This window comes from Python bivittatus, unplaced genomic scaffold, assembly GCF_059951505.1.
Source record: "Python bivittatus isolate LINGU-HERP-01145 unplaced genomic scaffold, Pbiv_v1 ctg000840_np1212, whole genome shotgun sequence".
In the NCBI taxonomy this organism is placed as follows: Eukaryota; Metazoa; Chordata; class Lepidosauria; order Squamata; family Pythonidae; genus Python; species Python bivittatus.
In genome coordinates, this window is record NW_028277113.1 from 36,391,882 (window position 1) to 36,416,921 (window position 25,040).

Genomic DNA, 25,040 nt, shown 5'->3' on the forward strand with positions numbered 1-25,040 from the left:
ATTGGGCAAAGGGACAAAAGAAGGTGGTTTGCTTATAATCCGCTGAGAGCAAGGAATCAAACAGCACCTGTCACAGGACAGCTTAAAGCCTTTATTTAATAGCAATAAAATATTCAGTTAACACTATTTCCAAACCATAGTTAAATTATACAAGAGCAGCAGCCCCTCTGGAATTTCCATATTCCATTTTGTACAAATATATAATCCCATAAAGTTTAACGCACCCCAAACAAAGGGGTAAACTTCTCTGTATAGTAGTCTCACAACTGCTTCTGAAATGTACACAATTCCTTCTAGGGTTTGCTACTGACAGCACAGACCCAGGTGCATCTCTTTATTCTGTAACATCCCAGCCCAACCTCAGACAGTGCAGAGGATAAGGGCTCTGTGGCCTTCCCAGTGCTGAACCACAGCTCCCGTCATTCTTGACCACTGAACATGCTACCAGGGCTGCAGTCCAACAATATTCAGACAGCCACCAGTTCCATATCCTGTATTAGTGCATTGCAGATTTTTTGAAAAATACTTATCTTAGTTCAAATTAGACTTTTAAAGATTTAAATGGCTCTTAATTCCTTAAAGATAGCATGGTAATAAAACATGAAAGAGAAAATTCAAAACACTGCACTAAATAGGAAAAGACAATGCTGAGTGATTTTATGAGTTAATCCAACTTTAATTAAGAGAGGAGCATCTTGGTGCAGAGACAGTAAAAAATAAAATTATAAATGAATTATCTATGATCCTGTATTTTATCAATTATTGGAATGCTGTCCTCAGGAAGTTGACTAATGCTTCCCCAAAGTGTCATGCCCTTCCCATGCTTAAGCCATAGAATATTATATGTCACAGATAATCGTTTATTACTAGATTGAGAAGAAATGCCATGTTTTTCATTATATGCTACTATAATTGTTACTCACCAAAGAGAAAGTCAAACTCAAAGGCATTTTGTTTTCCATTTATCTGCAACCGATCTTCAGTTCACAAATATGGGTCACACTCTCCCTACCTCTCCCAAGTGTAGCCCCAGCGATCAGTCTATGTGCAAATACATTCTGCATTCTAGGGAGTATGCCAAAACCCCAGTGCTCCCAACAGCAGCCTTTTGCTTCATTGCAGCAGGAGCACCAGAACTGTATCCAATCATAACCTGTCAGGTTTTAATTTTTTTCTAAGAATATAGGAATAAAGAAAACACTGAAAACTGATTTAAGACTTGTGTTAGCCCCAGAACTTCCAATGCATTTTAATAAATGTCTGGCAAACTGAAGTACTTTCTGTCCCAGTAGTTCCCAGAGTAAATCCAGTCATGTCCACCAGTGTGAGGATTAGGGCCTTGATGAAACCACCTGAAAGCAAAGAGAAAAACCGCTTAGGGAAAGGAAACTGGTGTGTATTTAAATGAGAAAATTTAAACTGCAGTAACCTGGAAATTCAGTACAACAATCCTCATCGTGATCTAAGAAAGGCTTTCTGAGCTACTTACTACTATTGACCTGTTGAAACAAAGGAAAGGGAAAAGAGAAGGGAAAGTTGAGTGGCATTTACTTTTAATGAAAATGAAACAACAGTGTACTGTAGCAAAAATAAAAGACCTTTCAGGTAGTCCTTGTTTAGCAACTGTCTCATATAGTGATTGATTGCAAATACAATGGTAATAAACTAATAAAAAAATCATTTTCCAACTAATGTTCTCATTTACAACAAAAGCCTTCAGTGTGAAATTGATTAAGGTCTGGTCAGTTTCAGGCAACAGCACCAGAAGGACAGAGGGCTCTAATGAACTAATTATGGTCACAGAGCTGAGCTTCTTAACTTGCTGTTAAACACTGGGCTGCAGAGAAAAGTAGCTGAGGAAGTTTTCACTTGTCTAAGCAATCTCTCTGCCCTGCAAGGGGGCAAAAAAAAAAAAAAGGTCAGGCACAGGACACTATACGAAAGATAGAACTTTATTTAAATGAGATGGCAGCAACCAGTGATCTTCACAGCGTTTCTCAGTCACATGTTCACTTAGTGACCATTTTGCTTAATGACTGAGTTGCTGGAACCAACTGCAGTCACTAAATGAGGTTGACTTGTATTTTACCAAATTGGTAGGGAGGGTGGGAAGAAAGGATATTTTGGCAAAAAGTCTGTTGTGGAAGAAGCTTTCCCTTGGGAGTGCCGATCCCACTTTTCCTTCCTAGCCACACTCTTAACCAGACAGCTAGTGAGGAAGGAAGAAATGTCAGCTCAGAGGCTGGAAGAGGGGGCAGAGAAGACTTGCAAGTTGCCTGAAAAAGCCCACCCCTTATCTTGGTCCTCCCTGAAGCTTGGCATATATGGGGCCCACTAGTGAATGTTAAAGGTAGTAATTCAGTGGAAATGAGCACCAAAAAGGGTCTTGTGAGAGAAGTGATTTTTTTCTCACATTGTGTGAACAGAGTCCAGTTTCAATCAAAAATGCATCCATTAAATGGAGAACCTGATAAAACAACAAAGGTAATCCTCAGAAGAAATGGTAGAAGGAACTAGTTAATGGACAGAGAAAAAAGTATCACAATAATTGCAGCTGAATAGGAAAGAAATTTGATAAAAGGAACTTTATTCATACTCTAGAGCGTCATTTCTTATTTTTAGGCACTGCAAATAACTGAAGTCTTCAACACAAATCCAAACATGTCAGAACAGTAATGAAAAATTGTATTAGAAGAGATCAAACCTGGGAGTCTGGGCCACTGGCTGACTTTTGGAAAAGTACAAAACATAACACACTGAAATTAACAAAGCATTAAAGAAACAGCTAAGACTACATCCTGTTGAAAGACAATTCAAGTTGACTCATATTTCAATGAAGGCAACAGTCAGAAGGGCACATAAAGCTGTTATGCTAGAAACTGCTCAGTAGCTTCTGACATGGAAACGAACAGAATGATATACAGAGGCAAACGAAATGTTCAAGCGTGTCTATGATAAATTCCTAATTTATAGATCATACGCTAGAAGATAAAAAGCCATGCATCCAGCAACTCTTCCAATTCTCACTCGAGGCTCCTGAAGAAGTTTAGCTTCCTATCTTATTTCCTGATAAGCCTATTTAAATGCTCATGATCAAAAGCTGACCTGCATGTGTGCTTATATATTTTTCAGTGCCAGGGAACTGAAGCACCAAAGTCAGTAACTACTGTGGTGGTTGTAATGTGCTGCTTCAGCAATCGCATTTTCAAGCCAGAGTCCCTGTTTTCCCCACGCAGCAGCACTGCGTGCAACATACCCAGCATGGCATATTAGGGACTGAAAGAAAGGGCAGACCATATTTCAGGCCATTTCCAACTTCTCTGCATAATGTCTGTAAACTGGGATACGTTCTGTAGCATTATAAAGGATTAAGAAATACCCTAAAAAAACACCCTTCAGTAGTCACACATATGCAATTCAAAATAATGAGTAAGACACTGTATTTTTGGAGTTTATTTAATACAAAGAACTAAGGTTGCATAAATATACATACTAAGGAGTAAGCGTGCACTGGAATAAGCAGGGCTTCTGGAAACCTTACAATGCAAAGGCTACTAAATTTCTCTGTTGTTAGAATGCAGGGGACCAGGGACCTTGATTCCCTTCTAGCCCACTTTCTGCAGAATGCTTGGCCCTTTGCCGGGGATGACAAGAGAAACCCACAGCACAATCAAATAGTCATGTTTTCATGGAAATCAACAATGAATCATTGTTTTACTCGCCCCCTGATTCATCTTAAAGACTTACTTGTGTCCCTGAATTATATCATGCACTACTGAGTGTAGCACAAAGGCCACATTTTTGAAAATCATGATGAATGTTCCTGTTCATAAAACTAAAAACCTACAAGCAACTGAAAGGTAAAGGAAGGGAACTGGTTTCAAAAGAAATGTTGAGTGCTTTAAGAAATGCTTATTTGACACTGAAATGCTAAAAAAACATCTTTGCCATATGACATTATGTTCAGTTGTTTTGCAGCTAAAACTATTCATCCCATCACATTCTTTGCACACGGCCCAGGGTTATCCGGGTACATTAGCACTGTCTGCAAGCAGTTAACAGGCTGCTGAAAGGACTGAAGGAACAGCAATATTGGTCCCAAGTCCAAATTGAAGCTATTTCAAAAACGGAGCATAAGAGTACATCTGAACTAAAAGATGAATGGCTCTGAAGTATGGTTACTGCCCCCCTTGGCTTCCTTATAAATATACCTACTGTTTTCTTACTTTATGTGAATCAACGTATTTCATATATGGTAGTTTACAAGATCATTATATGACTTTTTTATCCTAAAGACTTGCTGCATCCCTGCAGAAACAGATTTAACTTCCTGATTACAAACATTATGTGTTCCTGCTGGATTTCTGGAAGAAGATCCAGGTAATATGGTTTGTAATTCTTTCTACTCCCCACTGCATAGAGGAAGCACTATGAGCTGTCAGTCTGGCAGCAACACTAAGCCAGATCTGAATAAAAATGCAACCTGACTGAAATATTTTAAAAATCTACTCTATCCCTAACAGCAATATTAGAGCAAAGGCATGAGCAAATTGTACAACATAACTGATTTTTTAAAAAATCTTGAACTGTTAATATTCTACCTTTCTAGTGAAACAAGTACAGGCAGTCCTCACTTACCAACTGCCTCATTCAGCGACTGTTTGAGGTTACACGAGTGCTGAAAAAAATAACTTTATGACCAATGCTTACATTTATGACCTTTGCAGCATCTCTCAGTCATGTGATCACCATGACAGTCAGTACGCATTGCCCTGTCCCTGACCTCTTGTTTTTCTCTGCCCCACTTGCAGAGTAGAGAGATTGGAGAGGAAGGGATTACGAGTAAGCAGGCACATAATGGGAAATACACTGGGCTATTTGGATAGCATGCTTGTGGCTGCTGGCGCTAGCACATTCCTTTCAATGTGTATTCCCCATTGTCTGCCTGTTTACTCTCTTGTAATCCCTTCCTCTCCAATGAATGTCAATACAAACATTAATTCCCTTCTTGCTAATTATCCCAGCGCCAAAGTGAGCATTCTAAAGGGAGAAGGAGTGGTTAGGAGGCATACAAAAGCCGAAACTGATTAGTCTTGTTAGTTTTGAGCCAGCACTGCTGGGGTGAGCATCTCAAAGGGTGGGGGAGTGGGGGAAAGGAAAGGACAGTCGCATCATTTGATATCCCACTTAGCGACTGCTTCGCTTAATGACAGAGCTGCTGGTCCCAATTGTGGTTGCTAGACTAAGACTACCAGTACTTCAGATGCTTAAATATACAGTTTAAATATAAACAGCATTACTGGAGTGACACAGAAATTCAAAAATATCCTTTCCAAATGCATCATGGATTGTATGCAGAATAAGAGAGTTTCCCAACAGAAAGCTTTTAAAGTGGTAGAACACTACACGTAGTGCAGAACACTAAGTAAGCAGATAGTCATGTTACCTCCATAACCACAAATAAATTACAAATTAAAATTTGAATTTGTATAATTGTGTATAATTACATAATTATGCCAACTGTCCAAGTTCAATCTGGATTTAGTAAACCTCTACTAAATAAGAGTGATTTTCTGATAAATGGCAGTGAAGTTCAAGCCGTTTTTCCCACTGAATCTGAAATCTAGGTTTTACAATATTGCCATAGTGCTTGAGCGACTGCACCAAAAGTGAGTGATCGTGTATTGTCAACCAGAAATCTAATCCTCCTTCTGAAAAATCAGAGGGTAATGCTAAAGGCAAAACTTTTGAAAGCTTTACATGAAGCAGGAGCTATCAAGGAGCCCTGAATGAGCTGAGCAGAATATTGTACAGCTGCTGTTGCACAATATTTAAGATGCCGCAAGAAGGTGAGCACTGCCATTTTTCAGAATGATAATTCCAAAAGAGTGCAGCACTTCAAAAGCAACAAACCTCAGTGGTAATAAAATACAGTGGAACCTCGGGTTACGAACGCTTCTGTTAACGAACTTTTCGGGTTACGACCAGCTCTGGCCGCAAAATTTTGCTTCGGTTTGCGAACTCCGCCTCGGGGTACGAACAGGATACGTGGCCATTTTCCCTCCTGTCACACGGTCCGCGGCCATTTTTCCGCCCCTGACACGTGGTCCGCGGCCATTTTTCTGCTCGACACGTGGTCCGCAGCCATTTTTCCACCCCTGACACGTGGTCCGTGGCCATTTTCCCGCCCGACACGTGGTCCGTGGCCATTTTCCCGCCCCTGACACGTGGTCCGCGGCCATTGTTCCACCCGACACGTGGTCCGCGGCCATTGTTCCGCCCGACACGTGGTCCGCGGCCATTGTTCCGCCCGACACGTGGTCCGTGGCCATTTTCCCGCCCCTGACACGTGGTCCGCGGCCATTTTTCCACCCCTGACACGTGGTCTGCGGCCATTGTTCCGCCCGACACGTGGTCCGCGGCCATTGTTCCGCCCGACACGTGGTCCGCGGCCATTGTTCCACCCGACACATGGTCCGCGGCCATTGTTCCGCCCGACACGTGGTCCGCGGCCATTGTTCCGCCTGACACGTGGTCCGCGGCCATTGTTCCGCCCCTGACACGTGGTCCGCGGCCATTTTCCTGCCCCTGACACGTGGTCCGCGGCCATTGTTCCGCCCGACACGTGGTCCGCGGCCATTGTTCCGCCCGACACGTGGTCCGCGGCCATTGTTCCGCCCGACACGTGGTCCGCGGCCATTGTTCCGCCCCTGACACGTGGTCCGCGGCCATTTTCCTGCCCGACACGTGGTCCGCGGCCATTTTTCCGCCCCGACACGTGGTCCGCGGCCATTTTTCCACTCGACACGTGGTCCGCGGCCATTTTTCCGCCCGACACGTGGTCCGCGGCCATTTTTCCGCCCGACACGTGGTCCGCGGCCATTTTTCCACCCCTGACACGTGGTCCGCGGCCATTTTTCTGCCCCTGACACGTGGTCCATGGCCATTTTCCGCCCCTGACACGTGGTCGTAGGGAGGGGGACTCTCCGTCCAAGCAATAGCCGCCTCCCTGTCCTCCACGCCAGAACGGATTAACGGTAATTACATTGAAACTTATGGGGAAATTTCCTTCGGGTTGCAACTAATTCAGGTTGCAACCAGAGTTACGGAACGAATTAAGTTCGTAAACCGAGGTTCCACTGTATTAAGCAAATTTAGACAAGAGGTTAAGTCCAAATACATTTTTGTCAACTATCTTACGAACTTTACTCTTCTGTTTACTAACCTTGTTTTCCAGTCTTCCTCTGATTTAGACCTGTTTTTACGAGCAGCTCTTTGTTTTTCTTCAAGCCTTTTCTTTTCTTCACTGGCTACATCTACCAAAAGTTTTTAAAAAGAGGGGGGCAGGATGTATCAAATTATAATATATTAGAATACTTGAGTAGTAGCAATAGCGAAAACTCAGTGATGATCATTTATAAATGCTTTTTTGAGTAGCTCAATTTGTATCATAAGATTTCTGTGTATTTTCACAAACTTTACGATGTAGCAGATTGTTCAACAACAAACTTAACTCTTCAGTCTTTTGTGTTCCAGATAAATGGGTTGGCTAATTGCAATATTTGGTATGTATTCCTCTTCTCCTTTCAAAATTAAAACAGAAGTTTCTTTTTCCCTTTACACATTTACAATATATTTTATTACAATATAATATACTGCAAACACATATTGTTACAAAAATCAAATAATTCCCAATGAAAAAAATCTGTTCATGAAAAAGGATAAGTTAGAACAGTGTTAAACTTGGCAACTTTAAGATGGGTGGACTTCAACTCCCAGAATTCCCTAGCCAGAATGGCTGGCTGGGAATTCTGGGAGTTGAAGCCCACTCATCCTAAAATTGCCACGTTTGAGAAACACTAAGCTAGAGTTTCACCAAGACAGACTATATGTTATAATTTATATAGAATAAAAACAGAAAATCAAGTTGTCTTACTGATTCTGGTGTGGAAAGACCCAATGCAAATATTCTTAAACAAGATTTCATGCATCTCCTAATTCAAATTATACCATAGGGCTACTGCAAATCCTTTGGAGGGAGTCTGTATGAAGCATTTCTTTTAAAATGTCTTTTTCCAGGCTTGTGCAACTACTTCAGAAGCTGCTTCCAGCTGCCTCTGCCAAGTGCCTGCATATGGAAATGTCTAGGAGCAGCTTCTCAAGCAGCTGTGTGAACCCAAAAAGATGTGGCTGTTTCAGTTATTTTAAAAGAAGAGCCTTGCACATACTCCTATGTGTTCCAAAGTATTTCTTGCACAACCTTATTGGACTTTTTTATTCACTAATATATGTATCAACAAGTGGCTCTGTAAAACATGACTGCCACAGTAAACTTAAACTTAAGCATTTCAACATTCTTATGTCAAAAATTTTTAAACCAAGACTATTAAGTTACCTATTTCACCATTCTCCATAGCTCTTATATCCGGCCTTAGCCTGCAATCAGTTTTAGGAATAACACTTTCCATTTCCTGATCCAATTCATTCAATGTCATAGCAAAGGTAGTAAAGTTGTACATCTAAAAAGAAAAAAATGATTTTAGAATGTTCCTTTTATAAAGGAATATTAGTTGTTAATATGCTTGCAGACTCTCGAGAAAGTATCCAATCAAATTCTTCAGGGATCAGTCCTGGGGCCTTTTTCTTAATTTATTACATTAAAGTGGGCTTGAGGAAGGAAGTAGGTCCATATTTGCAAAATATACAAGTAAAGCCACAGTTACTGAAGAGGCACTTGAACCACAGAAAAAGACATATTATGTTGGATGAATCAGAAGCTGGTAGCAAGCATTTACTGGAATGGGGGTACCCTCCTTAAGGAAAAAGTGGGTGGGATTTTATTGTTTTCAGTTTGGGGAAGAGTTTTTTTTTTTTTTTTGGTATGCATTAGATCCAAACAAACCATCTTTCCCTCTCCACCCCTCAATTTTATTTATCTTCCAGGAAATTCCATCTTCATAGTTTGCACTTTGGCATTTGGTGACACAATTTTGGGAGCTCCAACAAAGGTTCAAAGGCAACGTGTGGGCTTCTTCTCACAAATGGAGAAGAAAGAATGGGGTTTCCTGCATAAGCTGCTGTTTCAACCCTCAGTGTTAAAAAAAGCAGAATTCTAACTAGTTCTAAGAGGAAAGAAAAATAATTCAAGTGATAATCTTTGGGCAAGTGTGTTTACTAATGCAACTCTACTGGTCACTGCTCCCATTAGATATACTAATTATGTTTAAGTAAAGGATTCACCATCTTTATTTCACTCTCTCCACTGTGTAAGTTCTGACAGCAAGACTGACAAAAATGCAGACAATTCATTCAAGAGTCCTCTCACCTGTGCTGAGTTTGAAGGCCTTGGAGCTATTCTCCACAACAACACACTTCCAGGGATCACACACACACTTTCACAATCTGGCAAAGGCATTTCATCAAGCTCATCAGAATTGCCCATCTACAATGAAGTGCGAAAACCAGCACGTTACAACCAGAAATATCATTTTAGTGCAGCTCTGCAAACAACTATATATGTAAATTTAGATTTAATTTTTTAAAATTCTGCCTTTATTATTTTTATAAATAACTCAAGGGGGTGAATATGCATAACACTCCTTCCTCCTCCTATTTTCCCCACAACAACAACCCTGTGAGGCGAGTTGGGCTGACAGAGAATAACTGGCCTAAAGTCACCCAGCCAGCTTTCATGCCTAAGGCGGGACTAGAAAGATGCTAAATGCTAAAAATGCTAAATGCTAAAAAATGTTAGAAGAGCATCTACAACTTGATCTCTTTAATATTTTTATAGATAGCATGGCTAAAATGACAAACCTTTAAGGCAAATGGACAATAAAAATGAGTAATTCTGGAAGATTTGGTAATAAGAGCTCTATTTCTGTCTTTCTGTCTGAGGAGGCATGTCCAAGTTTAGAGATGTTTCAATGGCTTGGTCACAGTATTAGATTACTGGCTTTGCCTCCACTGGCAAATGCGTAGAAAAGCAAACAGGCTGGCAGAGAAGAAAAGGGCCCTCTCTTCATTAAGCAGGACTAACATCAAGTGGAGGCTAGCATCAGGTCCTTCCTTGTGGCCAGCAGAAAAAGGCAATGGCCCGGCCATCAACTGGCTTCTGAAAAAACCAGAGAAAGACAAGCCCCTTCCTCTGCAGTCAACTCAGAACCTGAGAGCAGATGAGGACTTTAAAAAACCCTAACCTGTGTCCCGTCCCTTCATTTTTTTTCTGCCCTCATCACATGTCCTAGAAAGCATATCTACTTTAATAAATTAGATACTCAGTATGTTCTAAATGCAAAGGCCGAGATTCCCCAAAACACATTATTTTAAACTACTGCAGAATGCTAGTGGGATATTCTTCTTGCTTAATCTGATACAATGTAATTGAGAATAATCAATGTAAGCCTGTAAATTTCAACAAGTATTTGGTTATGTTTTTCTCCTACCTGAATTTTTTGTTTCTCAATTTTTTCTTGCCTTCTAAACCTTTTTGTTTTCAGGTCCCAAACCAGAAATACCTGTCTCTGCCTCAATTGCCTTTGGAGTATTCAGTCCCTTGCAGCTTTTAAGAAACAGCTTAAAATACCTTTGCTTCAGTTAAATCTAATATATGCTAGTTATTGGCTTCCTCCTCTATTGTCCTTCTTCAGGTAGCAGAGCCATATTTATAAATAATTTAGAACAGCACCCAATTCTATTCGGATTTTACTAAATAAACAGCAAGGCCTCAAATTCCAAAGTATATTGGTTACTCTTTGTTCATGGTCCTTCATATAAATTAGTCAAAATCTGGTATAACTTATAGCTTATGGATATCTTTTTGCAATTACTCAAAGTCATACACAGCATTATACAATTAGCCACTTAATACTTCCCCTTCTCAAACAGCCATTTCCCATGGCAAATTATTGCAACTGAGAATTTCAAAAGGGGCTTATGATATAATCCATGAGCCAAATACATAAAACTTTACTGAAATGCTTGTATGTACCTACAGTCTCCATGTAAAGAAAACAGACCTATAAATGTATCTTATTTCATTTATCTGCAATATGTAAATTTAAACAGCCTCACTGATAATTTATATAAATCAAGTTACAATGAAACATTTAAGTTCCTGTAGTGGCAGGTGAAAAAAAGTGGGCAGATAAAACTAGAAAACTTCAAATGTTTCTAAAAGAACCTCAACTTTAAATCTCTCTCATAAATTGAGCTGTGATTATTCCATACCTTTTCTGACTACATAGTGCTTCAGGCCAAAGCCAATCGTAGGTATTTTGCTCCAAAACTGTAGCAAGCTTTTATTTAACCATATTTTTCAAAGTAGATAAGAAGAAAAGGATAGTATTCCTGTATGCCTTTTATGTGTTCTTATTCCCCTGGAATCAGCAGAAATGCCATTTGAAGGCAACAATAAATTTCTAGAGCCTTTCAATATTTCTTTAGAATATCATTAACATGTGACCACAGATAGCTACCAAGTGAACTATTCAGGAGCATTTAAAAGCAAGACACTCTGAAAGGACATAAATAAATAACATAACTGGTTTGACTTGAAAACATACTGAAAACAGATTCAGCCAAAAGTTAAGGCTGTACTTAAAAAGATACCATTGAAATCAAGAAGACTTAATGTTCAGGACTGTGTTTTTGACAGGACTGTGCCTTGGTAAATAAAAATGTACCTTTACTTTGAATAATGTCATAATCTAAATGCTTGAGCTCTTTTCTGACATTATCTGATGAACCTCATAGCAGACATGGTCTTGGACATTTATAGAGTACTACAATCCCCTAACTTAAAAAAAGAAAAGAAAAAAGAATCCCACAAAGTTTTAACAACAGTTTATCCTGCAAGAATTAATCTAAGGTCAAAAGAAAAAAATCATTACAAATGTATTGGGGGTTAAAGAGCTATTGCTTATTGTGAAACATTTCCAAGGGTTTCTAGAGATATAGTTACTAGATATTTATTAAGCAAGCCATAAGCCTAGTTTGAATGACCATCTGAAGTTTCATACATCATGGTTTATTAATGTCACCTTTTCCTTTGACCTTTTCTCATATCTCTTGTTGAGTCCTGACTTTAGTTCCTATTTTAATAATTTTATTATCCCAAATTAATAGAACAAAATAAGAAAAAATAATTAATTAATAGAAAAAATGTCTGTGTCTATCTAGGTATCTTTGTATTTTACCCTATTGGTCAAAAGTCTTCTTCCTTGCTCCTTTGTCAAAAAACGCACCCATTCACCCACTAATTACAGTGTTGGCACAGAATTGGCTGGCTTTCATGAGAAGTTCCAAATTTGTATTAAGCAGATTTTACAGTTATATCAAAAGTGAAAACTAGTTTGATGTTGATTTATAAGTGAGGAACATAAGTGCGATGAGAGGAGACCATGATAATGAAACCTCTAATGATTATCTGAACTGGCCCATAGTGTGTGCTAATTTTGTGGAGCCACAGAAAAGAAAACTTAGCATTTTTGGATATTTTTGAGAAAGCATGAAGTTTATGGAAGAATTTCCAAAACATGCACATCTTCCAACAGTTAGCCAACAGGATACTTATTCTTTCAGTACTTAAAAAGAAATCACTGTTGCTACTCTACTCTTTAGTATTAATACCTGTTTATTGTTTTTCTTCTCTTCTGTGTTTTTCTTGTCACTCTTTTTGTAAGCTTCAAATGTAGTAAGATCGACACTGTACAAACACTCAGTCCATTTTCCGTAGAGTGCACAAAGTTTCTTTTTGCTGTCAAAACCCCCCCAAAACAACTAATTTTAGAAAAGATTAGAAGTATTTTAGATTAGCTAGGTTCCTATCTTGTACCAAAGTTACATAAAGCAGTCAACTTCAGAAGTTATAGAATGTTCTAAATACTGTATGTGAACCACATTACCAAACAACTTAACCCCCTGAAACATTTATTTCTCCCCATGAGTTTTAGTACATATTGTTTTATTTACCTTTTGTCTTGAATGTAGCCTTCAACTTTGTGTAGTTCTTTTCCAAAAAGGCCACAGGGCTTGAAGTTTAGCAGACATTTTTCACCAGTTCTACAAAAGAATGTGAAACCTCTTAATTTAGTTTAAATATATTACATTATCTTTGAGGTGTACTACTAATGGAACTTTTAAAAAAATAAAGAAAAATATGTTCTGATGTTATATATATATATATATATACGTATGTATGTATGTATGTATGTATGTATGTATGTATGTATGTATATATATTGGTTTTTTTAATCTATTAATGGTAACACACCATTTCCTGGCACTGTCAACTTTACTTGTTGTTTATTGTTGCCTTGAAATTAAAGTGGCTGTTCCATTAATGTTGAATGTGAAGCAATCTTCATTTTCAAGCCAAATAGACAGTAAATTTCCAACTTACTTGTGATTGGTTATTTCCATATTCCCATATTGCTCAATCCAAAGCTTGCCCACAATAATATTATGTACACAGCATGTAGGATTTGTCCATGTGTATGCCTCATTGTGTCTGAAAGGGAAAGTAACAAAACCAATTAAGAATCACACAAGGCTTTTACAATGATAGTATTATCTTTAAAGTGCACAGATCAAGATGCTAATTTATTCTCTCCCAGTAGCAATATAACAGGGAATGTGGTAGTCTCTCTCTCTCACACAAAGTTGACTTTATGTTCTCCATGGCACAGATAATCCAGGAAAAAAAGATATGCTGATAGAAGCAAGTTGTTTTCTTAATATAATAATATGAATTCCTAAAGATATGGCAATTCCAGAATACTTAGATTATTTTCAAGCTAAGAACAATACTTACTCTATGTAGCTTCCTGCTTGTCAAATACAGATTACTGAGACCAATTTATTGTAAGAGATAGTGACATAAAGTGTTTTTAATAAAAAAAAAAAAAGGGATAAATACCTTACTATCATTTATGGTCTCACAATGAATTTAACTTCACTCATTCTACGTCTGCATTGCTCGCAATCCCTAACCTTTTTGCTTCACAAGACTGTCTATAATACTTTTAGTGTTACAATCTGCAAGCAGCCTAAAAATAGTTGTACCATCATGGCACAAGCCTAAAGCAGAAATGCAAAGAATACAATAACATTCTTTAATCAACTGTTAGTCAGCTGACACAGTGATTATACAGAATCTAGCAAGAGAGAGAGGAAGAAAACATTCTGTTGATTCAATAATGGATAGCTTACTTGCAATTCTGTTGCAGAGCTCAGTATCTGTGTTAGAAGGGGCATCACAGTATATAAGTGCCACAAGAGCTTCATATAAAACTACCATTTCTATCTCACATTTCTCATAAGGACCGACCTGTGGTATCACAGGAATATTTTGATTTTTCCTTAGTGGTGCTGAACACAGGATGTTGAAACAAGCTAAGGTGAAGACTCTGTTCTCTAATGCTTTTAATTAAATACTGTATGTCAAAGGTTGAACCTACAACTTTTTAAATGCAAAGATTAAACTATACTAAAAACGACAGCTTTCAGTGCAGATCTAACTGAAGAATTAGCACGTATAATTTCAGGAGAGTTTACACACAACTTAGTGATACTTATGAAAAGGGCTGCACAAATTCCAGAAGAACTCGAAGTAATAATTTAAAAAAACCAAGTTAACCATTATTTAGGATATGTATGTTTACATAAGATACACATCCTAAAGAATTAAGGATTTCACAAGAATCTGGGTTAGTTTGGCACAATATTAACTTGGGGGTTGGGGGGTTCCTGTATTTAAATAGATATTGCCTTGGATGCCAATTTTCTGGCCTTTTAATTATTTAACAAGGCATTTCAGCATTAATAATCGCCTCTGTCTATGGAACACTTATGCTAAAGAAAAAAACCCAGATCAAAATATCCAGCATGTTTTAAGGTGGCCACACATTGTTTTGCCTGGCTGAATTTCCAATAAAGGTAGTCCTTGGGTTATGACAGCAATTGGGACTGGGATTGCTGTCACTAAGTGATGCAGTTGTAAAGTGCAAGGTTGGCATAGGTGCAGGCAGCGGTGAGTTGTGGGAGGCTGGGGGAGGGTCTGGTTGGGCTGGCACAGGCTGAGCACAAATCACGGGAGGCCGGGGAGGGCCAGTGCAGGCCACATGCGGGTGGGTGGGGGAGTGCTACAGGCAGGAGAAAAAGCAGGAGTGACTTGCGACCTTCCCTGCTGGCTTCCCCAATGAGTTTGCTTGTGGGAAGCTGATAAGGAAGGTTGCAAATGGCAATCACATGACTGCGGCTCCCTGCGACACCGTAATAGTGAGCTGGGCAGGTGAGCACCTGGATCACAATCATGTAACTGCGTGGGTGCTGCAATGGCTGGAAATTTGAGGACTGGTCATCCGTCCATTTTTTTCAGCGCTGCCATAACTTTGAACAGTTGCTGACCGAATGGACGTAAGCTGAGGACTATCTGTAACATCAGCCTGCCTCATGGATTTCTCTCTTTCTCTCTCTTCTGAATAGCTGCTCATATTTAGTATCAGTAAAGATTCTATGAAATTCTGCAGAGGTTCTAACAAAACAGTTCAAATGACGTACTGTGCTAAGATTTGCCACTTAGTGGATGGAGCAGCTAGTAATTCAAAAGGAAGAAAACTCATGCCAGACAAATGAGACTGCTGATTATAATCAAATAACCCCCAATGTCTGTTTCTTTATTACACTATGATGTATCATTTCTAATAATATTTGGAAACAAACACATTTTAGCAAGTAATAGAATGTGGCAATTTGCCCTCAAGCCATGCAGGAGTCAGGAACAAACCTAAGAGCATAGCAAAACTTCCCATGTGACTATCTGCTATTAAGTACACGTATCTCCAAAGTGAAAAAGAAGGCCACAGCCTAGTGAGTTACTAGGATAAGAATATTAAACCTTCAATTATCTATGAAGTTCATAAGAGGTCTTTGGCCACACAGTCAGTTCATTCTTGAATTCAGTTCAGAAGAAAGGACTTAAACCATCTAATTCCATCCTAAATTCTTCAGAGGAAGGACAAAATAAAAGCATAGTGAAGAAAACTATTTGTTGACTTTTTTTTAAGCTGAAGTGTCATTGTTTCACAATGATGGCTATTTAAAGTTTTTGCAATTAGCCTACAGTATGTATGAAACCTGTTGATAATTATGGATTGACTTTTTGTGGTTTTGTACTATAACATTAATGCGCTAATATTATCAGCACATTGTTCATGAGACAAAGCCTTATGGTAATTATTACTGCCTCCCGATTCCACCTTCTGTAGTGCCTCACTTTTAGGTAATAGCAAGCAATCTATGTATTTTGAATAGACACGGAGTGAAAGAGCGTCAAAAGGGGCCCAATATAGGTAGTTTTTCTTCACACCCTTCCAAGTGGACCAAGAGGGACAGCTGACTTTGGGGCAAAATCTTTTCTTGCCAAAGTTCACCTCAGCTTCATACCTTACAGATATAGTTCACTCCATCTGAATTTCATGAAGACTTTATATTCTCTTATCTTTAATCAACCTAAAGGTGTAAATACCTCCCAGCAATCCCATTGTTATAGCTCTGTCAAATGAGGTAGGTGGACTGAGAGAGAGTCAGTTTTTAGTACTGCACATTACAGGAGTAAATGTACCATAAGCATGCCAAAAGATACCAAGCCTAACCAACTTACTCAAGAAGCTTTAGAGTTATTATTCCCTTTGGCTCTGCTTCAACACTCTTTCCCCAAAACTTGAGTTTAGGATAAATGGAACCATGAAATATAAAGTCATTATTCAGTCCTTCAGCATAAAAAGCACTGATTGGTGGGTGATGACTAACTTGCTCTGAGATGAGTCTGAATCCAAGATCCTCTCTATGCAAGGAAATAAAATGATAATTAGCAATGTTTATCTACAAAATGGAGTAAAAAGTAAACATTTCTACATCAATTTTAGTATTGAACTGTACAGAAAAGACATTTTCCGAATGAAGGCTTTAACTCATCTAGCCACAAGTAGGGAGTCAATACTTTAATGCTGTATAAACCACACACTGGCTAATTTCATCTTTCTAGTTCACGCCCAAGTAAGAATACCTGGAACAGTCTGATATGCTAGTGTATTTATTACCTGACCAGTTCATATGTCTCTCCAAGTAATGGATTGAATGGCTTTCCTGTACGTTCCCATTGAGAGGCTACGGCTGAGACAGCAAAAGCAGCTACACACTGTTGAAAAAGTGATTTACAAATTATTTATATTGGCTTTCAGTAGAAAAAAACTATTTAAGCTGAAGCTTTTGAAGTCTTAATTCTTATAAAGACAAGTCAGTCTCACTTGAGTCAAGCTCGACTCCTAATGACTACATGGACACATCCTGGTTCTCTTCTCATACAAAAAAGGTAGTGAGAAACATTTAAAAGAGAGACTAAATTATCACCATTACTTTTTAAGAAGTTAAAAAGACCTGCTTAAAGCTAAATTGCAGGTCAGATATTCAGTAGCTTCACTTTTTTAATACCACTGTAAAGATCCCATTAAATTTTATTTCCTCAAATACCCTTCACTTAAATTCATAACATGTTCTAGAAATAAACAACCCAATTATTTTCCAACTCTTGAGAGTAGGAGTACCTTCATTCTTTCATCTGGGTCAGAGAGCAAGCTGGCTTTATGAATTAAGTATGTATGTTCCATGTATTCTGTCAGTCGTTGTAGGAAACTCAGAGGCTCATTAAAAATTACTGGCATAGTGATCTTGGACAGCTCCTAGTAGAAATTAAAAGCAATATTAAAGTGTACATGAATGTTTATATAAGCACTATGTTATTAATGTCTGAGTTGTTTCTGTTTACCATAAAAAGAAAGTTAGAGACTAGCAAAAGAAGTAAACACAAACCTATACATAAGATACCTATACTTTTAATTTAAAGAAGAGCCAAGATGTCTTGATGAGTATCATATTTAAGTTTGTCTAGAGAAACCAAATTGTACATCCATACTGAATCTGAAGATTGTGATTCTGGACCAGTGTACTCTCAATCCAACCTGTCTCATGTTGTTGTTGCAAGGATAAAATGGATAAGTGAGAGAAGAACTATGCATGGTGGGAGGGCAGGATTAATATATACCCTGTAATATTGTAAAATCGAAGTTACACAAGAATGGAAAGATCAAGCCCTTATTACACTCTGCTTTACAGTGATTAACAACCCCTTGAGAAAATATTCAGGGCTCTTCAATATGCATTAGTGCAAAGAGTAATATTAACTGAGTGACTTCAGTTGTGAAGTACAGTACCTAATTAATAGGCACTATATACTTTAAAAAAAAAATCCAAAACATTCTGCTAGAAATACGCATGCAGGATATTTAAGAGCTTCAAACAGCTTCCTGGCTGGCAGTGTTTACTTGTCTATGCAACAGTTTCTCAGTGATTTTGCCTGAAGGTAATGGAAAATGGGAGAAACTGTACAACTGACTGCAGTCTCACTCCCACCTTTGCAGGAAAAGGCCTCTTGATGCCTAACAGATATACCAACTTCCTGAACAATTTTCTCCCCTTAGATCTCTTTGCACTGCCAATTAGTTTTACTAAGTTCAAGTGGGCTGAAAATAATACACTGCAAAATTTGTAAGTGAATAAATAAAACAACATTTCCTAAGTGTGATGTCTTCAAGTATTATTTTAAAATGATACACTGTATTAATATAAACAAGAAAACATTATTTCTTACTACATGCACATTGAAGATCCAACAGTTCATAACTAATGCCTGGAAGAAAGGCACAACAGGTCCCCAATGGACCATGGTACTCAATCCAGCATATCTCCTTGGGTTGTTGGGCTGAAGCTTGCTGGAGTGATTTAAAGCTGCCATGTTTGGGGCTTATGGTTGGCAAGGGTAGGACAAGAAGGTGGCAAGACAAAGAATTTTGTGGAGATTTCTATTTAAAAAGGGTGGGCGGGCATTCTGTTTATTTCTGAAATAGAAGATAGTGTATCTATGTATGTGCCATGTTAATGTGAATGTTTATATAACATATTGCAAAAACTAGCTGGTTCTAGTAAAAAGGTATCCTTTTACATTCCTTTAGGCTAGGGGTGGAAAATCTTTGGCCTTGTAGATATTCATGAACAATGACCTGCAGCACACAATACCACTGGTTGTGCTGGCTGGAACTTGTGGTTCAGCATGATCTGGAAGACTACAGGTTCTTCCTTCTTGCTCTGGACACCTGTTTGTGTTCTTATGTAAAAATATCAACAATTTATGTTTTTATAATATAATACAGATTAGAACTTTTATAGGTATGTTTTAAGAGTTTAAAGAGTTTCATGTACAGTGGTACCTCGGGTTACGAACGCCTCTGCTTACGAACTTTTCGGGTTGCGACCAGCTCCGGCCGCAAAAATTTACCTCGGTTTGCGAACTCTGCCTCGGGGTACGAACCGGATCCACGGCCATTTTCTGCCGTGCCACGTGGTCCGCGGCCATTTTCCGCCCGTGCCACGTGGTCCGCGGCCATTTTCCGCCCGTGCCACGTGGTCCGCGGCCATTTTTCCACCCGTGCCACGTGGTCCGCGGCCATTTTCTGCCTGTGCCACATGGTCTGCGGCCGTTTTTCCGCCCGTGCCACGTGGTCCGTGGCCGTTTTTCCACCCTGCTGCGCGGTCCACGGCCGTTTTTCCGCCCTGCCGCGTGGTCCGCGGCTGTTTTTCCGCCCTTGATGCATGGTCCGCGGACGCCGGAATGGATTAACGGTAATTACATTGAACCTTATGGGAACATTTGCTTCGGGTTGCGAACAAATCGGGTTGTGACCAGAGTCACGGAACGGATTAAATTCGTAACCCGAAGTACCACTGTACTTTAATCTTTACAACAGTTTAGTTCAGGCCATAGATCCACCTTCTAAACTCTGAGAGGCACATGAAGAAAAGTAGCATCTTATCCAACTCTACCCATTAATGGTAACTTGGCAGAGAATAGGATCGGTGGGTAATATGTAATGATCCTCTTTGGGTTACAGCATCTTCACCCAAATTTTTGTCATTAAGTTTGGGGAAATACACAGATTAAATAAGTTGCCTTTGTGACTGAGGTGGCATTTAAGCTTGTTAAATAAATAAAAATGATGACACCATCTCCAGCAAGTTGGACGAAACTCAATGAAAGAGAAACTTCTTTTTCCATGATATGGGAACCATTATCACCCTTCCTATGAATGTGACTCAACACTGCATTTCTTTTAAAATGATGTTTTGTAATCATTGAAAGATCAGAGTCTGCAGCCTGAATTACTAGAATGTTTCCTTGATTGTGGCATTTCCCCCACTGTACACCAAAGCATCAACACAAATATACTACATTTTGTACTTCACAAAATATTTTCTTTGGGAAGGGTGCATATAGTAGAGTTTTTCAGTGATATCTGTGGATTGAACATCTATCTGAGTCACAGAATGTGAAAGGATTTGACAATGTAGTGGAATGGGCTAGAAGCACTCTTTAACACATTCTACAATATTACCAAAAAAAACCCCCCAAACCCCCACACAGTAATTTATTTCAGAAATTCTATAATTAAAACATAATGAAACCATAAATAGTACAAAATTATAATTAAAATATGGCTCTGTTAAAAGCCATATTTACCTACCATTCCAATGCACTTTCTCAAGATGCTCCAAATACTAAAGTCATTTCTTGAAAACATTGGAGAAGGCAGGCTTGTCCTAGATTGGAGTGGAGGCAAGAAAACTATTTAGTCTTGAACAATATGCTTCCAGATTAATTACATAGAATATATTGTGGCTGGTATAGGTCTTCTGGGCTGTGTGGCCATGTTCTGGAAGTTTTGTTTCCTAACGTTTCGCCAGCATCTGTGACCGGCATCTTCAGAGAGCAGGAGCACAGACAGGAGCAGTTCTCTCTGTACCCAGGATGAGGTGACCCTTTTGTGGGTATTTATAGAGATCTGAGGGGGGGGATTGGGGGTGTGTGGTGGGGGGGTTAGGGGGTGTGGGGTTTGGGTTAACGAGTGGCTGCTTGTTTTGGTGTCAGAATACGTGTGTATCTTCCTGGGGATTAGGCAGGGTTTTTTTCTTCTATTGAGTTGTTTACGAGTGGCTGCTGGGGGTGATTAGTATGTTCATTGTGTGAGCTGCTCACACGTCCTGGTGGCTGAGCTGAGTTCGTTGACCTTTTGCAGAGAGAGTATGAACAGATGGACGGCGTCGCCATGGGAAGCCCCCTGAGCCCAGTCGTAGCAAATTTTTACATGGAACACTTTGAAAAACGGGCTTTAGAAACCGCACCCGTTACCCCAACAGTCTGGTTCCGGTTTGTGGATGACACCTTCGCAATTTGGAGTCAGGATGAAGAAGAACTAGAGAAGTTCCTGAACCACCTAAACAGCATTCACCCCAATATACAATTCACCATGGAAAAAGAAATGGACGGCAAACTTCCATTTCTAGACACGTTGGTCATACACAAACCAGACCTCAAATTAGGACACAAAGTTTACAGAAAACCCACCCACACAGACTGGTACCTACATAAAAACTCCAACCACCACCCACGTCAGAAAAGAGGCATCATCAAAACCCTGATGGATTGGGCCAATCGGATCTGCGAAACCCAATTCCTAAACCCTGAACTTAACCACCTTCATTGGGTCCTACAAGCGAATGGCTACTCCAAGAATGAAATAAAAAGAGCCATCAAACCAAGAAAACAACATGCAACTGAAGAAGAAAAACAGCCACCCACCAACAAAGTATTTCTGCCCTACATCAAAGGGGTCACAGACCGCATGGGAAAACTGATGGAAAAACACAATTTCCAAACAATCTTCAGACCCACCAGAAAAATACAACAAGTGCTAAAATCAGCAAAAGACAAAAGGGATCCCCTCACCGCCGCAGGAGTATACCGCATACCATGCAGCTGCGGGCAAGTATACATCGGACCACAAAACGCAGCATCCAGACCAGGATAAAAGAACATGAAAGACACTGCAGACTACAGCAACCAGAAAAATCTGCAGTAGCTGAACATGCTCTCAAGCACACTGGACACAAAATCCTATTTGAAAACACAGAGATACTGGACAACACCAACAGCCACTATACCAGGCTATACCGGGAAGCCACTGAGATTCACAAACACCAGCACAGCTTCAATAAAAAAGAGGAGTCTAAAAATCAACAAAACCTGGCTACCAATCCTGAAAAATACAGCCTGCAAAAGGTCAACGAACTCAGCTCAGCCACCAGGACGTGTGAGCAGCTCACACAATGAACATACTAATCACCCCCAGCAGCCACTCGTAAACAACTCAATAGAAGAAAAAAACCCTGCCTAATCCCCAGGAAGATACACACGTATTCTGACAACAAAACAAGCAGCCACTCATTAACCCAAACCCCCCACACCCCCTAACCCTCCCACCACATACCCCCAATCCCCCCTCAGATTTCTATAAATACCCACAAAAGGGTCACCTCATCCTGGGTACAGAGAGAACTGCTCCTGTCTGTGCTGCTGCTCTCTGAAGATGCCGGTCACAGATGCTGGCAAAACGTTAGGAAACAAAACTTCCAGAACACGGCCACACAGCCCGGAAGACCCACACCAGCCATCGTATTTCGGCTGTGAAAGCCTTCGACAATACATAGAATATAACTTATACTGTTCAAACTAAATCCTGAACACAGGCCTATCTACCCTAGCAGTAGAAGCCAGGTTCTAATAACCACTTTTATTAGACATCTACTAACTCATGAGAAATAAGTTCCCTAAATCATTTTATACAGACAACAGCTATGTATCCTACTGTAAAATTTCCAACTGTTTTGTGTGAAGCAAAAATGCATCTTTGGATTTGAGACAACCAGTGCAGATAACTGATTTGATGTGAGCCTTATTATACATGGGAGTACCATAGACTCCTTAATCTGGGTACCTTCCTGATGTAGCTGGAATTCTGGAAGCTGGTTTACACATCTGGATGTTGCCCAGGTTTACTTGTTTGTTTACAAAGATTTCTATCCCACTCAGCTCCTAAGAGTCCAGGTTGTTTACACATCAAAAGTTACTTATTTTAAAAAGCTGTTAGTTGCAGATGCCAACATCTTTTTTGCAGTGTCAGAGCCTCCCCAGAGTGCGTGAGCAAGTGGTTAAGCAACTTAACCTTTTGGCTTTTTTTTTCTTCCATTTTTGGAACTTTGGGTGGGTTATTAAGGGCTTAAACTAGACACGTTAAAAACTCTGACCTTCCTCAAACCACTAAAACAGGTCCTTGCCCTACCCAGTTTTGGAATTCAGTCTTGGACATGGTGTGCAAAGCTTGATGGGGCACTTCAGAAAGAGAAAAGTATCCACTCCTCAAGTAAAACTGGGGGTGATAGAGACCTATCCTCAACTTAATGTTGATAGATAGGTTCTCCCAATGTGGTTATAAAGTTTACTAAACTATAAGGTTGGGAAACCTTGTTAAATTCTTTGCAATCAAATCCTTTCTCTCACCTTAGTCAGTTCAATAGCATTGACTGTATTATCAGAAAAACCAATTAGCAAGGGAACACTCACTGGAGGGCAAAAATAGTTTTGGATAGCCATCCCTGCCTCCCCATTTTCTGAAGACTATATACATCCATAAAGTTTTCATACATGCAGGTTTATAAAAGCTCCAAAACTAATTCTAAATGTTACAAAAACAAGGACGCTCATGGTCACTGTTCAATTGTTTCTTGAGTCACTCCAGAATACAGATGAGTTTTGCAGCATAACTCATCATGCCCCTGCAAGGTAACTGTGATCTTCCCAAGTTATAGCTTGAAGCACAGAAGCCTGGAAAACCGGTGTCACTAGAGCCCATAATGGATAGAAAAAATGAACATGCATATTGTGCAGGCTGTAACAGTTCTTTATGTCATTAGCTCATCTTCAGAAAAATTTCCTTTTTACATGTCTGTACTGAGTGACCTGGGCCCAAATTCCCTCAACCTTTTCCAAATAAGAGAACATTGACTTTTTCATCACTAGCACTTCAAAAACCCATGACCACCCCAATAAATGATTAATTTTTAATCAGGGATATGGCTGTGCAATCCTATGTTCAAATCCTTAATTCATTCATTAGACAGATTTGGGTAAAACCACTATAAAACTACCTTTCCAAGTGAAATTGAAGGAGACAAGACTTTGGCCATAAGCCCTTATGATAAACTGAGAAGACAAGACTACATTTGCAGAACTAATCTCCAAAACACATTAAATTACCAAAATCACAGAATCATAGGGTTGGAAGGGACCTTGGTCTTCTAGTCCAACCCCCTGCTGAGGATTAAACACTGAATGTCAAGAAAAACAAAATATTCAATAAGTCAAGCATGCTGAGCATATTAAAGCAGAACATAATCTTGAGGAACATGTGCACTTTTATTACTGTGTATGAAGAAATGCCTCTAATTCAAAAGATAATTTGTTCTATTATATTTTTAGCCATTTGACCTAAGGAATTGTGTTCAAAATCCTGTGTGTGTGTGTGTGTGTGTAAAAATTAAAGGACCACATTAATTAAGGTCACATAAATGAATTGTCTCCATATAATTCAAATGATATTTTATGCTTTGGGAAATCATAGGAAAAACCTACTTGTATTCTGGCAGAGTAATCAATCTTCAGTCCCAGTCATAATGGAGACAAAGCACACTAGACCTATGCCTACATTAAACAAAATCCTGCCTGAGTCACAACTGCTCCAAGTCTTGGAATGGGCTACATTTTACACAACACTGTTTGAACCCCAGTATGTCATGCAAATGGTCAAGTCTCCCAATCCAAGTAAGTTGGGGTGAGGGGAGGTAGAGAAGATTTTCAATGATCTCTTATAGAGCTTCCAAGATTCTCTAAAAACAGAACTATGATGCTCTGGTCTCCAAATCTTCATTCTTTTGCCAAATCCTTCAGTGATATTTTTCTAGACCTCTGACCAGAAGTGAAGGAAAACTTCAGAAAAATAGTAACATTTTATTCCCCTTGCTCCTTCAATTGC

The 25,040-nt window shown here is 39.4% G+C and overlaps 1 protein-coding gene across 8 annotated transcripts in view; it reads right to left on the reverse strand.

Moving 5' to 3' along the window:
• Positions 1 to 70: 70 nt before the first annotated feature.
• OSBPL1A (oxysterol binding protein like 1A) overlaps positions 71 to 25,040 on the reverse strand; it is a 73,249-nt gene continuing 48,279 nt past the window's right edge. For 7 of the 8 annotated variants that reach the window (XM_025166483.2, XM_007427950.3, XM_025166481.2 and 4 more), the window contains 11 exons: positions 20,637 to 20,712; positions 17,607 to 17,741; positions 17,103 to 17,200; positions 16,664 to 16,846; positions 13,403 to 13,510; positions 12,973 to 13,062; positions 12,631 to 12,757; positions 9,326 to 9,442; positions 8,396 to 8,519; positions 7,226 to 7,316; positions 71 to 1,352 (listed from right to left, as the gene is read on the reverse strand). In XM_025166483.2, coding sequence (XP_025022251.1) covers positions 1,250 to 1,352; positions 7,226 to 7,316; positions 8,396 to 8,519; positions 9,326 to 9,442; positions 12,631 to 12,757; positions 12,973 to 13,062; positions 13,403 to 13,510; positions 16,664 to 16,846; positions 17,103 to 17,200; positions 17,607 to 17,741; positions 20,637 to 20,712 — 1,252 coding nt within the window. In that variant the 3' untranslated portion in view covers positions 71 to 1,249. Of the gene's footprint in view, positions 1,353 to 7,225; positions 7,317 to 8,395; positions 8,520 to 9,325; positions 9,443 to 11,229; positions 11,379 to 12,630; positions 12,758 to 12,972; positions 13,063 to 13,402; positions 13,511 to 16,663; positions 16,847 to 17,102; positions 17,201 to 17,606; positions 17,742 to 20,636; positions 20,713 to 25,040 lie in introns of those variants that run through there. The other variant, XM_025166484.2, reaches the window with a different exon arrangement.